General features: G+C 47.1%; 1 protein-coding gene across 1 annotated transcript in view; it reads right to left on the bottom strand.

The window, feature by feature from the left end:
* Window positions 1-17860, bottom strand: part of DNAJC7 (DnaJ heat shock protein family (Hsp40) member C7) — an 86906-nt gene that overhangs the window by 34597 nt on the left and 34449 nt on the right. Inside the window, exons 3-5 of the mRNA XM_088442472.1 lie at window positions 1026-1150; window positions 692-805; window positions 267-341 (exon numbers count right to left, since the gene is read on the bottom strand). Of these exons, the coding sequence (XP_088298598.1) occupies window positions 267-341; window positions 692-805; window positions 1026-1150 (314 nt within the window). The remainder of the gene's footprint in view (window positions 1-266; window positions 342-691; window positions 806-1025; window positions 1151-17860) is intronic.

Raw genomic sequence — 17860 nt, 5'->3', positions numbered from 1 at the left:
GAATTTTGACTGTCGGGATGTTGCTGCCATCTATATTCTGACTGTTGGCATCCTGTATCATATCCATATAAAGTCCTGGTATCAATCTATTTACACTGCCAGTGGCAGAAATGCCTTATTATTATGGAAAACCATGGGAAGAATTACATGAAGGGTACAATAAGTTCTATTTCCAAAATTGATCTCTGCTCCTGTAATATTGGCTCCTGGTTAATATTTTTAACATGTTCCTCTGAAAACAACTCTTTATGAAGAAATACTCTAACCTTCCTGAAATCCCGTTTTTCAAAGTCAGCTTCTGCAATCCTCTCATATTCTAGGACAGCGGCTGCGTTCTTCAACTACAAGGAGAATAGAAGTTTAATGGGTGCAGGAAACCTGCCTCATGTATAAACAAGAACAGATATATGATGAGAATTACAGTCAATAAGGACTTAAAGCAGGAACTGGACAAATACCAGGATTCAGGTTGCCATGTCATTGATGTTAATGGGTGCTCTTTAAAAATAAGACAAATTCAGAGTCTGTTGGCCCTTAGATATGACTGTCTCCTGAATTCTACACTATTTTGTTCATTCCTGCTGTATAAGGTCTCCAAAAAACACTAAACATCTCAATATACAGGATCAGAAATAATTCCCGAGCATCTTCACTGTCACAATGTTACAGGCCGCTGCATTGTAACTGTTACCTCCTGCCGCGTAAGCTCGTTATTTGGCTCCAGTTCCACCACCTTCTGGAAACTGCGTGTGGCAGCCATAGCATTTCCCAGAGTCAAATGACACTTTGCCTCTCGTTGATGACCCTAAAAAAGATGTGCAGAACAAGACTAAGTTTTATGTAGCAAATGGGAGCACACAATATTTTACATCCATTCATAATGATGCCATCCATGAATACATTCGCTTGCAATTCCAATGTATCTCCATTAATTTGCATCTGCCAAAACAGTAAGTATCAAAACCCCCCAGACACTGTATTGATGGCAGTAAAGCGTCTATGCTACGTAAGAATGTAAGACCTACCTTCACAAAGGTGTCATCAAGCCGCACTGCTTGCTGTGCATCCTCCAGCGCCTCCCTGAATTTCCCTAGCATTATCAACGTGGCTGCTCGATTGCCATAGTAACTGGCATTCTTGATGGAACAATCTTGAAGAAAAGAATAATTGATCTTAAGTTAATAGCATAGGAACAGTCAAACTGTATTGCATCTGTTGAGAAACGGGCTCATATGGAGCTCAATGTCAGGATAAAACACCATAAATATCACAAAATCATTTAGTGAAACATGCAAGGGAATTTTTTTTTACTGATACGCACATATACACATATAAACACACACACGTCAAAAGTAACTCCACGGGTCGCGGAGATTAAGTCACTCTCCAGACTTGTTAGTTCACATTAATTCATAAGCTTTATTAGCATGCAATATTAGTTCAATTTGTCTGGTTGAGACTTGGGTGCTCTGCAGCCCTCACACATATAGATATCGCTGTTTTTTATGTTTCATTTATAATATAACGTGATGAAATATATTATTGTACATCTGATATGATCAAAATAGATTACCACAGGTGGTGTCTCAGCTGTTTATACATCAAATGATCACATGTCAAGAAAATATAAATATATATATTTATTTTTTTGTACTACTAGTTTGATGCACAAGTATTATTAATAACATCAATGGCAGCAAATTACTATTGCTATTTAATCTTTTGTGAACTTTATTCATTTTTTGTGAGGTGGAATTGCATAAATTTCATAGGCAGTTAAAGTTTAACCACTTGCCTGGCACGGTCATATCAGATACGACCACACCAGGCTGGGCTTTCCCTGACATGGTCGTATCTGATACGACCAGTCAAAAACGCCCACTAGGCGGCTGTGGGAAGCTAATCTTCCAGCAGCCACCTACATCAGAGGGACCTTCTGGCCCCTCTACAAGTATGGCTGCTTCTCCAGTGTGTCCCGATCACTGCTGGCCACAGTGATCGGGCACAGTCGGCAACCCCCTCCCTGCGCACTGCCGTTGTAGCAGCAGCCACGGCTCATGTAGCAGCAGCTGTTGCTGTGACCCGATCACTGTGGCCATCAGTGATCGGGCAGCCGGCTCCAGCAGCCGCTGCTCTTGTAGCCGCCGCTGCTGCTATGTACCCGGGCCGCCAGTGGGACACGCTCCCGCTGTGGCTCCGGAACTAGTGATCACTAACTGTTATGTACAGGAAGCAGCAGCCGCGGCTCTGGCTGTAGCTTCTATGTACCCAGGCACAGCCTAGCGGTGCCCCGCACACTCACGCCCCGGCCTCAGCTCCTCCTCCTCCCCCATGATGCCCGTTTTTATAAGGGCCATAATAGTTACAGAATTTTCATATTTTCACTTCTATTCACCACCACAATGGCTTTGAAATGAAACAAACAAGATGTGCTTTAACTGCAGACTTTCAGATTTAATTTGAGGGTAATTACATCCAAATCAGGTGAACGGTGTAGGAATTACAACGGTTTCTATGTGTGCCTCCCACTTTTTAAGGGGCCAAAAGTAATGGGACAAACTAAACAATCCTAAATCTAACTTTCACTTTTTAATACTTTGTTGTAAATCCTTTGCAGGCAATTACAGCCTGAAGTCTGGAACGCATAGACATCACCAGACGCTGGGTTTCATCCCTGGTGATGCTCTGCCAGGCCTCTACTGCAAATGTCTTCAGTTCCTGCTTGTTCTTGGGGCATTTTCCCTTCAGTTTTGTCTTCATCAAGTGAAATGCATGCTCAATCGGATTCAGGTCAGGGGATTGACTTGGACATTGCATAACATTCCACTGTTTAGCCTTAAAAAACTCTTTGGTTGCTTTTGCAGTATGCTTCGGGTCATTGTCCATCTGCACTGTGAAGCGCCGTCCAATGAGTTCTGAAGCATTTGACTGAATTTGAGCATATAATATTGCCCGAAACACTTCAGAATTAATTCTGCTGCTTTGGAGATCCGTCCCCGAATTGCCTATTGGTTACTTGTTACATCACAAATCTCTATAACAGGGGACAGCGATGGGTCAAACATGGCCCCTGCTTATGCTAACCTATTTATGCATAATTATGAAGCGATAAACATACTTGGTAACAGAAGATATTCGTTGTATATTGTGCTTAACAAGCGTTTTATCGATGATATCTTTATGATATGGACCGGCGATGAGCACAGTCTTTTGGAAATTATAGAGGTGTTAAACAGTCTAACAGGCACCATCAGTTTAACATGCACAAGCAGTCCTCATAGGATATACTTTTTAGATGTTTCCATTACTATTGTAAATTAAAAATCCAATACTACAATTTTTAAGAAGCCTATGGACAGAAACACTTATTGGCAGAAAGTTTCCACCCCAAACCGCTTAAACAAGGACTTCCCCTTCTCACAACTTCTGCGAGTGGTCAGGATTAACTCTGATCCTTCCACATTAGACCAGGCTCTAAGGAAATAGGGCGAGGATATTGTATGAGGTTATGATGATCGAGGAGGCCATACAGAAATGTTTGACACGGGATACATTGAGTGCCGACAATGAGAGTCTAGCTCTGGACCAACTGGTGTTTCCCAGTACTTACTCCATAGCTTCACGTAAAATACGGGACTCTGTCATGAGACACTGGCATATACTGGAGACTGACCAGATTATGGGTATTCATTGTAAGAACAAACCACTGTTTGCATATAAACGGAGCCGTAATCTGAAGAACGTGGTCAGCTACTCAAATATTAGTCCAACTTGTAATAAAAACTGGCTATCCTTAAGGAGTGGCTCATTTCGTTGCAGTGGCTAGGCGACTATTTTTTGCACCCTAAAACACGTTCTGAGGCAACATATGACCTGTGAAAGCAAGTTTGTTGTATATTTGATCATCTGCCCATGCCAGCTTATTTATATTGGCAAGATGATACAGATGTTAAAGGAGCGTATTGCCATGCACCGCTCCTCCATCAAAATGGCCATGTTAAAAATTGACCAAAGCACACCACCAGTGGCTAAACATTTTTTTTTTTTGAGGCCAAGCACACATTAAAGGACTTCAAATTCATGCCGATGCACCAGTTTAAACCATGGGAAAGGATGGAGACCGCCATAAAAGACTTCTGCAAAGGAAATGCGAGTTTATTTACAAATTTAACTCAATTTCCCCGCACGGTCTTAATGAGGAGATAAGCTTTAACGTGTTCTTGTAAACAATTAAATGGACTTACTGAGGCTGCCTGTGCAATAAGAGTGCTATACATTTTATGAAATTGGGTAAATATTTTTTCTATTATACTTCATTTGTATTCTGTGTGGAGGTGTTTATGTGCTCTTGTTTTTTCTTTTTCTTATTAGACTTGTTTTGTAACTTTTTAGTTTTTTTTTCCATTGATTTTTTATCCTTGGTTTGGGTTGCTTTTCATGTTGCATATGGTTTGTTTTGGGTGCCTGTCAGGCTTATGTGGCCATGCACGCTGTGCTTAATGCCCGCACTCACACATTGTATTTTATTTGAGTTAGGATGGGTACACAACAAAACGAACGGCAATCGTACCGATGTTCAGTGCGATTTGCCTTCACTCTGGACATCGCATGATTGCCGGTACACGCTTCACAATTTAATGGATGATGGAACAATTACTTGTTCCGTCCTTCATTAATATGTATGGGGCTGCATGCGATTGGTTGTGCAGCACAACCAATTACATGATAACGCATTGTGAGCACGGGAGCGTGCAAATCGGGCATACGCACTGCACGATATGGCAGATTTGTCGTTCCGATTTGGCTAAATCGGCCCGATATTGTGCAGGTGTGTACCCACCCTAATGCCGCGATTTAAATGAGCTGTTGAACGTTCAGTGTAGGCACTGCACATTATGAGGAACGACTAAGATTACAATGTTGTTATCGTACTGTCGTTCCTCTATCTGCTAGTGGATACGCACCTTAAGGCTGTGTCTATTAGAACACATGCTTCTGTGCCTCATTGATTTTTCTGGAGCTCTGCACAGACACAGCATGCTTACTGATTACATGAGAGTGTGGTGTTGCACAGATGAGCAGACTCACAGTGATAATGATGGGCGCCCAAACCATTTAAATGGCTTTATTGTACACTTTAGTCTGTATGCCCTTGAGGAAGGTGGGTTTCCACCGAAACAGCCGTCGGGCAGAAGAGGGTACACTTGCTTCTATACCGAGCCTCCCTATGGACAAGACGAGTACCATGATAATCCTCTGTTTGTTGTCATACTTGCTGTGAACAATATGCTGCTATATTTTTTTTTAAAAAAGCACTTTTTGAAACGTTTAAATGGTGGTGTGCTGGTTGACTACATTATTCATGTGTGATTGCAGAATTTTATATTACGTCATGTCAGGAATATACTCCCTGATTTTTATGTTTCTAGGTCCAGGGGATTGGGAGTACATTCCTGACATGACGTAAGTGCCCACTATGAAGGGATTTTTCAAAATTCGACTCCTATGGGGGTGAAAGGGGCTATAATGTCTCCTCCCCCTGTGCGATGTCCTCACTGACTGTCTCATTGTGGCTGCAGCACAGTTCAATTCAAACACCAACTGTCATCCCAAGTGCTGCCAATCATCACTGGCAGTTGGCGTGGCTCTCCTATTTGAGTAGTGATGGAAGCGTTGGGGCTGAAGATACAATATTGGGCGCAGGGTTAGGGGATCAGGGTGCAGTATTGGGTTAAGTGTTGAGGGATAAGGACCAAGTATTGGGTGCAAGGTTAGGAAGGCAAGCATATAGTAGTGGGTTCCAGGTTAGGAAGTGAATAGTATGGAGTGTAGTGTTAGGGACACGGACACTCTACACAGGTGAGAGAGGAAAATGTCAAATGTGTTACTATGGGGTGTAGGAAGGGAATGTGTTCCAACACGGATGAGGGAGTGGAATATGTTGCTCCAGAGGTGAGGGAGGGGAATAAGTTACTACAGGTGTGAATGAGGGCAATGTGTTACTACATGTGTGAGGGAGGGGTTGTATTTCTACACAGGTGAGGGAGAGGAATGTTGAATGTGTTACAACACAGGCACGGGAGGGGAATGTGTTGCTACAGAGGTGAGAGGATAAGGTTTTACTACAGAGGTGAGGGAGTGGAATGTGTTAGAACACAGTTGAGGGAGGGTAATGTCTTACTATAGCAGTAAAGCATTACTATAGAGGTGAAGGAATAATGTGTTACTGGAGAGATGAGATGGAAATGTAAACAGTAAATATCTAAAGTCTACCTGGGTGAAACCGGGTACATTTATTTTTTTAAGCACTGTTCTATAGAGTGATTGCTTCCTAGCGTTCCCACTAGGCTGTTTTAGCAGGGTGCGGCACCCTGCCCTCCTTCTGGAGGGCAAAAAGCACCCTGCCCTTCAGAAGGAGGGCAAAAAGCACCCTGCCCTCACAGGCTGCGGGTGCAGTCTTCACCCGCGGGACGCAGTGTCCCGCGGGTGGAGAAATGTGCGGTGACCCGGTCACCGCCGGAAAATAGACGCCGGGCGCATGCGCCCGGCATCTATTCTCCCTGTTTGCAGCGCTTGGGGGCTGCCCGGCATGTCCGTAAGTGCCGGGCACGCCCCCAAGCATGATGAAAAAGGGGACGCGTCTTATAGACATGCCCCCTTTTATGGCCACGCCCCCTTTTCGCCCGCGCGCACAAAGTTGCCCTCTCTAGCTCCGGCACCCTGTCTGCCGCCGGAGCTAGAGTGAACACTAGGTTCCTAATTATTTCAACATCTGGAACCAATTAGTCTTACAACCACCGACTTTCCTGAAGCACCATTGTTTGTCACACAGCACCCATTGAACATTTCACTTATCAAAATCCATACAGTGTAATGTCACTGAAGTATGCTTAAAAAGTCTTAAGGATTACACTATTAGTTTACACTTTTTGGTCATTACTATACTTTACACTTTTAAGACCTTATTACAAAAGAAAGCCATTCTGTACCAGAACTGCAGCACCCCCAGATGAATAGCAGTGCTAAAACTAGCAGGAAGGCTGAGCATTTCACTGCATACGTCAGCTGCTCCCAGTCAACTAGGCTGTTTTTAGAGTTGATCCATATGGTCAGGAAGCAGCTGGAAGCAATGACTGATCTGCTGACGTTACATACCAGTGCTAGCTGAAAAAGGTGGGTATAGTTTTATCATGTGTGACTCGGGAGTACTTTGGTTACACAAATGTATCCCAGCCCATAGCCTTCTAAAGCAATGCAGGCATCACAAAGGAATGCTGGAAAGTATTCATGCCTGAAATACACAGTAAAGTAATGTTTTTGCGTAGATAGAGTTGCTGTATGCTATGCTTGCAGGGTTTAAATGGTACACACTATTTTGCATTTTCTCTTTATTTTCCTATGGTGGTCACATCACTGCATATAGGGCCTGATTCAGACCGGCTCGCAAGCGGGTCGCTGGCCAGTCGCGTGCGCGAGCCCCGCAGCGAGCGAGAAATCACTTGCTCCGGGGCTCGCAACAAAACGGGGCGGCTGTTGATGTTAATCGACAGCTTGCCCCGTTTTGTAGGCGGGGAGGGGGGGGGGGGTGGCTGACCAAATGGAGGTGTTTGTGGGCGGCCCTACTGACATCACTCGTGATGTCAGTAGTGAGCTTCCTGCTGTATTAGAGCAGGAATCTCACTGGGGCTTGCGGGAACGAGACCCTACCACAAAGGTCTCGTCACAAGCCCGATGGTCGCGATCATCACCAGGCCGCTCGGAAAACCTGTGGGTGGTCACCCACAGCTTAGCGAGCGGCCAGGAGGCCGGGTAAAAAAAAAAAAAAAAAATCGGCCCCCCTGAATCAGAGCAAGGGCTTGCTTTTTGCGAGTGCTTTTGATTCAGGTCCATAGTACAGCCATTACCAAAAAATTTGAGAATGACACGTATTGGTTTTCACAAAGTTTGCTGCTTCAGTGTTTTTAGACCTTTTTGTCAGATGTTACTATGGTATACTGAAGTAAAAAGCATTTCATAAGTGTCAAAGGCTTTTATTGACAATTACATTAAGTTTATGCAAAGAGTCAATATTTGCAGTGTTGACCCTTCTTTTTCAAGACCTCTGAAATTCTCCCTGGCAAGCTGTCAATCAACTTCTGGGCCAGATACTGACTGATGGCCGCCCATTCTTGCCTAATCAGTGTTTGGAGTTTGTCAGAATTTGGGGGTTTTTGTTTGTCCTTCCTGCCTCTTGAGGATTGAAAACAAGTTCTCAATGGGATTAAGCTCTGGGGAGTTTCCTGGTCAACTAAAAATGTAGAGGTTTTGTTCCCCGAGCCACTTAATTATCACATTTGCCTTATGGTAAGGTGCTCCATCATGCTGGAAATGGCATTGTTCGTCACCAAACTGGTCTTGGGAGAAGTTGCTCTTGGGAGGATGTTTTGGTACCATTCTTTATTCATGGCTGTGTTCTTAGGCAAAAACAAGAGATATGGTAAGAACTTACCTTTGTTATCTCTGTTTCTACAAAGTCCATAGGGTTCACAGAGTGACCTTGGGGGTATAGCTGGATCCTGGATCCTCGGGCACCACGGAGTTGAAGCTTTTAGCTGCTCCCAGGATGCACTTGGGTCCATCCTCCTCTATACCCCGCCCCCGAGCCACAGGCACCTCAGTTGGTAAGCAGCCAAGGCCGGAGGAGGAGACGAAACAGAGAGAAGGAAGACTGGAACACACAAGAACCATACTCACAGAAATGGGAGACAGAAAACTGGTGACCAGTCACAGAGCCCATATGAAGCCAGGTGCGTCAGGGCGGGTGCCCTGTGGACCCTATGGACTTCGTAGAAACAGAGATAACAAAGGTAAGTTCTTACCATATCTCTTGTTTTCTACTTCAGGGTCCATAGGGGTCCACAGGGTGACCTTGGGGATGTCCCAAAGCAGTCCAACTAAGGGCGGGGGACGCTCCTGTGCTGATAGGAGAACCCGGCGCCCAAAGGATGCATCCTGAGAGGCAAAGGTGTCAAACGCATAGAACCTCAAAAAGGTCTGAATAGAAGACCAGGTGGCCGCCTTACACAGCTGAACAGCAGAGGCGCCACGGCTAGCAGCCCAAGAAGGGCCCACAGACCGAGTGGAATGAGCCTTAACAGAGGCTGGAACAGGTAAACCCTCCTGCATTTAAGCCACAATAATAACAGAAGGAAGCCAACGGGCTAGTCTGTTTGTTGGCAGGCCAACCCCTCTTGTGAAAACCAAAGAGGATAAACAAAGAATCCGACTTCCTCACAGAATTAGTCCGGTCCACATAAACCTGGAGAGCACGGACAACGTCTAAGGAAGCCTCCCCAGCCGAAAGATCAGGCGACTGGAAGGCTGGTACAACAATTTCCTGATTAATGTTGAACCTGGAAACCACCTTAGGCAGGAAATCAGGACGAGTGCGAAGCACCGCTCTGTCCTGATGAAAAACCAGAAAAGGGGGACGACAGGAAAGCGCCCCCAAATCCAAAACCCTCCTGGCAGAAGCAATTGCCAAGAGGAAAACAGTCTTAAAAGTTAGCCACTTGAGCTCCACTGACTCCAAGGGCTCAAAAGGAGGACCCTGTAAGGCCACCGCCAAATTCCACGGGGCCACAAGTGGCACAAAGGGAGGCTGGATTCTTAAAACACCCTGGAAAAAAGTGTGTACGTCCGGCATAGCAGCAATCCTGCGCTGGAACCACACCGACAGAGCAGACACGTGCACCTTCAGTGAGGAAAGACGTAATCCTAACTCCAAACCCGACTGAAGGAAAGCCAGAATACGCGAAACCCGGAACACCTGGGGATCATATTTTCTGGCCTCGCACCACTGAAAGTAAGTGTGCCACACTTAGATCCTCGCGTTAGCAGGCTTGCGCGCCCTCAGCATGGTGGTAATAACGGAGCTAGAAAAGCCCCGAGACCTCAGGACGGCTGTCTCAAGAGCCACGCCGTCAAAGATAGTCGACCCAGATCCGGGTGAAGACAGGGCCCCTGAGACAACAGGTCCCGCCGTTGAGGTAGGAGGTACGGAGCGTCGATGGACAGGCTCCGTAGATCGGAGTACCACGGCCTTCTGGGCCACCAGGATCAGTGTGCCTCCGTCCTGCTTGAATTTGCGCAGGACCTGAGGCAGCAGAGATATCGGAGGGAACAAGTAAGCCAGGTGAAACAGCCATTTCACCGACAGCGCGTCTATCAGACTTGCGCCTGTGTCCCTTGTCCTTGACCCGTACACGGGCAGCTTGTGATTGTGATGGGACGCCATCAGGTCAAGCTCTGGCAGCCCCCACTTGTCCACGAGTAGTTGGAATACCTCTGGATGAAGCGACCATTCCCCGGGATGCACGTCGTAACGGCTGAGGAAGTCTGCCTCCCAATTGAGGACTCCCGGGATGAAGACTGCCGAGAGAGCTGGAAGATAGCGCCCTGCCCAAGCCAGGACGCGGGACACATCAGACATCGCAGCTCGACTGCGAGTCCCACCCTGGTGATTGATGTACGCCACCGTAGTGGCGTTGTCTGACTGCACCTGAACGGCCCTTCCGTAAAGAGCGGTGCCGGACGACTGCAGGGCTCTGTACACTGCCCACAGTTCCAGGATGTTGATGGGAAGAATCGCTTCCTCCGCCGACCAACGACCCTGAAGTGATAAGGAGCCTGTCACCGCCCCCCAACCCCGGAGACTGGCATCTGTTGTGAGCAGAACCCATTTCGGGATCCAAAAGGGGCGCCCCTTGAGGAGATGAGCCGTCAGTAGCCACCAGGCCAGGGACAGACGCACCTCCGAGGACAACACCAGCATTTGAGAGCAGATCCTGTGTGGAAATCCGTTCCATTCCGAAAGAATCAGCCTCTGCAGGGTCCTGGAATGGAACTGGCAAACTCCACCATGTCGAATGCCGACACCATGGACCCCAAAAATCTCATCGCTGAGTGCACCGACACTCTGCCCCTGCTCAGACAACTGTGAATCCGCAGCTGTAAGGAGGAGACCTTCTCTGGAGTCAGAAAAATCCGTTGCTGACGAGAGTCCAGCAGGGCCCCCAAATGAACCATCCACTGTGATGGGATGAGGGAGGACTTCTTCCAGTTGATCAACCACCCGTGCGCCTGTAGACAAGCGACCATCAGGTGGAGATGCTGGATCAGTACCTCCGGGGAGCTTGCCAGCAAGAGGAGGTCGTCTAGATACAGTAGCAGCCGTATCCCCTGGCTCCGAAGGTGAGCCGCCATGACCGCCATCACCTTGGTAAATACCCTTGGTGCCATGGAGAGGCCAAAGGGTAGAGCCCTGAATTTGTAGTGGTTGTGGAGAATAGCAAACGGCAGAAACCGTTGGTGCGATGTTGCTATAGGCACATGGAGGTAGGCGTCCTGGATATCCAGGGAGACCATATAATCCCACGGTTCCATCGCCAGAATGATGGAACGCAAAGTTTCCATCCTGATTTTGGGAACCCTGAGAAACCTGTTCAGGGACTTCAAATTGAGGATGGGGCGATGAGAGCCATTGGGTTTCTGCACCAGAAACAGCGTAGAGTAATACCCCATCCCACGTTGAGATTGTGGTACGTGTATAATGACCCCCGCCGTCAGCAAGGCCTCTATGGCTTCCTGAACCTGCAAGGCCTTGGTTTTGTCCTGAGAAGGACTCGTGCAAAAAAACTGGCGAGGCGGCCTGTGCTGAAAAGACAGGGCGTACCCCTGGGAGACCACTTCTCGCACCCAGGCATCCGTGGTGGTATTGTGCCAGCACTGGGCGAATTGAAGAAGTCGGCCTCCCACTCTGGGGTCCCCCAGAGGGAGGCCCGTCCCGTCATGCAGAAGGCTTATCGTCTTGCTTGGAAGAAGGGTGCCTAGCACCCCAGGCTTGCTTCTTTGGCTTTGAGGCTTGGTTGCGGACTGCCTCGGGAAGGACTGACCCTTTGCCTTGCCCTGAACCCGAAAGGAGCGAAAGGCCGAGATCCGGACCTTAGCAGGTGTCGTAGCTGAAGGGAGGAAGGCTGACTTGGATTTTGCCAGGGTATCTACTATTTTGTCCAGGTCCGGACCAAATAGTAACTCTCCATTAAAAGGTAAGGCCTCCAAGCCTTTCTTTGAATCAGCATCTGCTCTCCAAGACCTCAACCACAAGGATCTGCGAGCAGACACTGCTGCAGGCGAAACCCTAGAGGTCAGCAGGCTAGCATCCAAAGATGCTTCTCCAATGTAGGAAGCGGCATCTCTCCAAGGCGTTGGGCCCAACCCTCAATGGCCTTGGCCACCCAGGAGATGGCCATGGACGGCCGGGTTACAGCCCCTGATAGAGAGAAAATAGACTTTAGACAAGTCTCCACCTTCCTGTCCGTAGGATCCTTCAGCGAGGATATAGACGGCAATGGCAAAGTAGCACTCCTGATGAGGCGTGTTACATGGGAATCGACCGCAGGCGGAGTTTACCATTTCTTACAATGCGCCTCCAGAAATGGATAATTGGACGCCAACCGCTTCTGTGGCAGGAATCGCTTACTGGGCGTCTGCCAGGCCACCGCCATGTGATCCGTCAACTGAACAGACAAGGGGAATGCTGCAGAAGTAACCTTAGCTTTTTTAAAACTAGGATACCTCGACTTGGGAGCGGGTGCCTCATTCTCAATCAGAAGAATGGCCCGCACCGCCCTAACCAGAGCCCGCACATTGATGGAAGGCTTAGTGTCTACCTCCTGGACTGAGGCATCTGAGGATGAGTCATCCTGCACCTCACCATCATCCGAGGACCCCTCAGAGTCCGAAAAATGCGCAGCCTGCGCCATAACTGTGCGTTTAGACGCCCTGGAGGGCACGTCACTGCGCAACATCGACTGAAAAGCCGAAGATGCTGCCGCCAAATCTTGGACAGTGTGGGAAAGCGCATCCACCCAGGGTGGAGGAGCTGCCACAAGAGCCTGAAACGGCACCACAGCCTGCTGCGCCACAGGGGTGGACTGTATATACATTGGCAACCTGCACAGGGACCAACAGGCTGAGACCCCGGGGGAGTCTGCAATAATTGTGGGACACCCGGGGAATGGGGGATGGTAGGCTGGGGCAACGCCCTAGTAGGGGTCCGCAATGGACACCAGCCCCTGGGAAACATCGCCCATGGTGACTCCTGCGACATAGGAGGTTTAGACGTACCAGGGACCGCCTGGCACCGTCCGCACAGGCCGTCCTGTGACAAATCCTCCCTATCCACTCCTGCAGAACAGCGCCTGCAGGAGAACAATACCGGAGCCACAGAGTGCTCAATCTCCTCCTCAGACATGACAGACTATATAGTTAAATATACAGTTATGACATAGGAAGAAAACATGCACACTCACCAGTGTGCTGGACAACAGCCCACAATATGGCCCTGTGTAGCACACAACTGTTTGTGACGGACCTCACAAATATGTGATCTATATAAGTGAGGTCAGTAGAAACACCCTTCCCCCGCACACCTGTAGGGCTTGTAGGAGAAGGAAAGGGATAGGTATAGGCTGACAGTAAGTAGAAATTAGCACAGACAGGCAGCACTAGCAAAAGTCACATACCATGCAGGAAGATATACTCACTGCACCTTTCCACTACAATCAACCTGCCCAGACTCAGTGTCTGGGAGGGCTATAGTGCTGTGTACACTGTCCTTTTGCAGGGGAGAGGTACACAGGGGGACAGGTCCGCGTGCTCCCTGAGAGTATCTGCGCTGCCACTTGGGAGAAAATGGCTGCTGGAGACCTCAGAGGAGGAGTGGCTGAGTATCTGCAGCTCAGCGACGCCAGACTACTAGCTGAAAGGCGCGCTGAGCTGAGGGGAGGAGCCGCTAGACAGGGAAGGCTTCCTCCCCTGGCTAGCCATTAACCCCCGGGTTGCCGGCATCCCGCTTGCCGCATTATTCACCCTGGTTGTCTAGTGGTCTGGCGGGGTATTCCTCCAATGGAGGGGGAGCCCGCCGCCACCGCTAGCGCCCTCGGTTTGTCCCCTAGACCAGGGGCATGGGCCTGCATTTAAAAGGAACCCGTGCACCGCCGCTAATCAGCGGTGCGCGGCTTACCTTGATCTCCCCGGCGTCTCCGGCAGCAGTCCCGGGGGAAACCAGAGTCCGGCTAGTACAGACCCTGGCTTCCCCCGCCGCGATCCCCAGTTCAGTGCTGGCGTCGCGGCGCCAGCAGGGAGAAGGAGCGGCAGCGTGGGCGTCTGTACAGACAGCCCATCGCTACCGCTCTGGAGAAAAAAAAACTTAAACTTAAAAAATAAAATAAAAAGCTTTAGGGGGCTGTCTGTACCCCGCAGGGTGACCCGACTCCGGCCGGGCACCATCTTAAACTGAGGTGCCTGTGGCTCGGGGGCGGGGTATAGAGGAGGATGGACCCAAGTGCATCCTGGGAGCAGCTAAAAGCTTTAACTTCGTGGTGCCCGAGGATCCAGGATCCAGCTATACCCCCAAGGTCACCCTGTGGACCCCTATGGACCCTGAAGTAGAAATTGTGAATGAGCCCAATCCTTTGGCTGAGAAGCAACCCCGCACATGAATGGTCTCAAGATGCTTTACTGTTGGCGTGACACAGGACTGATGGCAGTGCTCGCCACCTTTCCTTCTCAGAACAAGTGTTTTTCCAGATGCCCCAAACAATCTGAAAGGGGAATCATCAGAGAAAATCATTTTAGCCCAGTCCTCAGCAGTCTAATCCCTGTACCTTTTGCAGAATATTAGTCTGTCCCTGATGTTTTTCCTGGAGAGAAGTGGCTTCTTTGCTGCCCTTCTTGACACCAGGCCATCCTCCAAAAGTCTTCGTCTCACTGTGCGTGAAGGATGCACTCACAGCTGCCTGCTGCCATTCCTGAGCAAACTCTGTACTGGTGGTGCCCTGCTCCCGCAGCTGAATCAACTTTAGGAGACTGTCCTAGTGCTTGCTGGACGTTCTTGGGCACCCTGAAGCCTTCTTCACAATTATTGAACCTCTCTCCTTGAAGTTCTTGATGATCCGATAAATGGTTGATTTAGGTGCAATCTTTCTAGCAGCAATATCCTTTCCTGTGAAGCCCTTTTTGTGCAAAGCAATGATGACTGCACGTGTTTCCTTGCAGGTAACCATGGTTAACAGAGGAAGAACAATGATTTCAAGCTCCACACTCCTTTTAAAGCTTCCAGTCTGTTATTATAACTCAATCAGCATGACAGTGATCTTCAGCCTTGTCCTCGTCAACACTCATCTGTGTGAATGAGAGAATCACTGACAATGTCAGCTAGTCCTTTTGTGGCAGGGCTGAAATGCAGTGTAAATTTTGTTTTTGGGATTAAGTTCATTGTCTTGGCAAAGAGGGACTTTGCAATTAATTGAAATTCATCTGATCACTCTTTATGACATTCTGGAGTGTATGCAAATTGCCATCATAAAAACTGAAGCAGCAGACTTTGTGCAAACCAATACTTGTGTCATTCTCAAAACTATTGCCCATGGCTGTAATACTAGATAAATTGTGGTCCTACTAATCTTTTTGAACTATACATTGGGTGTTTTTAAAGAAATCAAATACACTTGTAGGCGCTTCTTATATATAATTAAAACCAATAAAGTATATATTTAACCTAATACACAAATAGTGAAGATATAACGTATTTCAAACAAGAACTTCTTTAACGATTATGTTTAACAAAGCGTGTAACTTTCCCATCTCCCACAATGTAAGGAAGTGGGTATTAAAAAAAAAAAAAAAGTTTATTATTACATTTTTCTGTTTACTACTGGAATTCTCTGCCGTAAATATTAAAATGAATGAGGTGATTAAACAAGACCACAAAAGTATATGACCATGAATAACGGCAGGGAATACAATCTGTGTTTCAGTTAATGGTCTTTAATAGAGCATTTTTAACTGAGGATATATTAGTCAGCAATTTTCACTGAAACGGCAATTTTTTTTCCTTACAAAAATTGGGTTATTATTATTAGGTCTGCAAATATTTTTGTAGCGCTTCACACTCGCTATTTTCTTCAAGAACCAATGGCAGAATGTAAACCAACGAATAGAAAGGAATTTATAGATACTTCTTTCTCTACATGTCAATCACAAAAACTCTGTAGAGCACAGATTTTCAACAGCAAAAAAATTGCAGTGGAAAAATTGGTCAAGAAAATAAAATCAAACTTTTCTCCTAGGGAACCGTAGTGTGAATAAAAAAACAAAAACAAACAAACCTCAGTTGGACATTATCTTTTAGCTATACTGAAAAAACCTTCCTCATGAGCTTAAAAGATACATTGCCTTTTATTGTTAAATGCTACTAATCTGCTTCATTTCCTTAACGGAGCTCTGTATTAAAGGTGCCCATCTACTATAAGACAGGCAAATGAAGACGACATTGTAATCGTGCAGTCGTTTGTCAGTCTGATGTGCCTACACTGAACAAGCAGTCGTTCAGTGTAAGCACATCAATCTGCAAACATGCTGATCTTGACGTTATCGTCAGGTTGACCAGCATGTTTGCACAATGATAGATGTCTAAAAGACCAATTTTTTTAAACAATATGCAAACGATTTTCGAACGATATCATTATATCGCTCATTTTAACCTTAAGTTATAAACAAAAGAAACAAACATACAGCAAAATAACGTAGCCATAAAGATTATTAGACTATTTATAACACAACAAGTGGTCAGAAGCGCCGTACAGGGGTGTGGTATAAGAGCTAGACAGTAATTAGATAGACAATGTCTAGGTCAGTGGTGGCGAACCTATGACACGCGTGCCAGAGGGGGCACTCAGAGCTCTCTCTGTGGGCACGTGCCTTCGCCCGAGCACAGCGTGGGCGCGGGCTTCTCCCCTCCACGTGCCTAAAAACATCCAGCCAGCACTCTACACAGCACAGGCTGAGGTAAGCAGCACAGGAGGTGGCATCTGTCTCCGGATCAGGTTGGTAGTCTCGGGTTATAGGTGCCGCGGGGCCTGAGGCCACGCTATTTGTTGTTTTTCTTTCTTCAATTCAATTTGGTGAGCGCGGGTCGGAGAGACGGTGCAATGAGCTGTGTGTGTGTTAACTAGGTATGGAGCTGTATAGATGTCTATGGGGCATAAAATATTATAGATATACTGCAGAACATGAACTGGGGGCACAAATATGGGGCATTATATGATTTGGGGCATAACTATATTGTAGAATATGAACTGGAGGCATAACTATGGGGAAAACCTCAGTATTCAGGTTAAATTGCCATGCTGGCACTTTGCGATAAATAAGTGGGTTTTGAGTTGCAGTTTGGGCACTCGGTCTCTAAAAGGTTCGCCATCACTGGTCTAGGTAGACACCAGGGTTTAAATTGACTAAGATGGGAGTTCTATTTAAGAAGTGATATTGCCCATAGCAACCAATCAGATTCTACTTCTCATTTATCTAGCACCTTCTAGAAGATAATACTTGGAATCCACTTCTTAATAGAACTCCCATCTTAGTAAATTTATCCCCAGATATTAGACAGTCAATAGGTTGACATGGACAAAAGGTCGACACGTAAGGTTGACATGTACAAATGGTCGACAAAAAAATGGTCGACACTTAATTTTTCTAGCCCTAATCTTCACCCTAACCCTTCCTCCTGGTGGCTAAACCTAACCATCGGAGTAGGTGCCTGACCCTAACCCTCCGGTAATTGCCTGACCATAACCGTCAGGGTAAGTGCCTAACTCTAAACCTCCCTCTTGGTGCCTAACCCTAACAGTTGTGGTAAATGCCTAACCCTAGCTCTAACCCTAAAAAACATGTAAACCAATTTCGTGTCGACCATTTGTATCAGCCAACCTTCTTAAATGGCGACCTTTAGTGTGTCGACCTTTTATCCCTGTCGACC

This window comes from Taudactylus pleione, unplaced genomic scaffold (genome assembly GCF_031769625.1).
Source record: "Taudactylus pleione unplaced genomic scaffold, aTauple2 ptg000018l, whole genome shotgun sequence".
Taxonomy (NCBI): domain Eukaryota; kingdom Metazoa; phylum Chordata; class Amphibia; order Anura; family Myobatrachidae; genus Taudactylus; species Taudactylus pleione.
The sequence above is the reverse complement of the archived record's forward strand: the minus strand, read 5'-3'. Positions and strand labels throughout refer to the sequence as shown.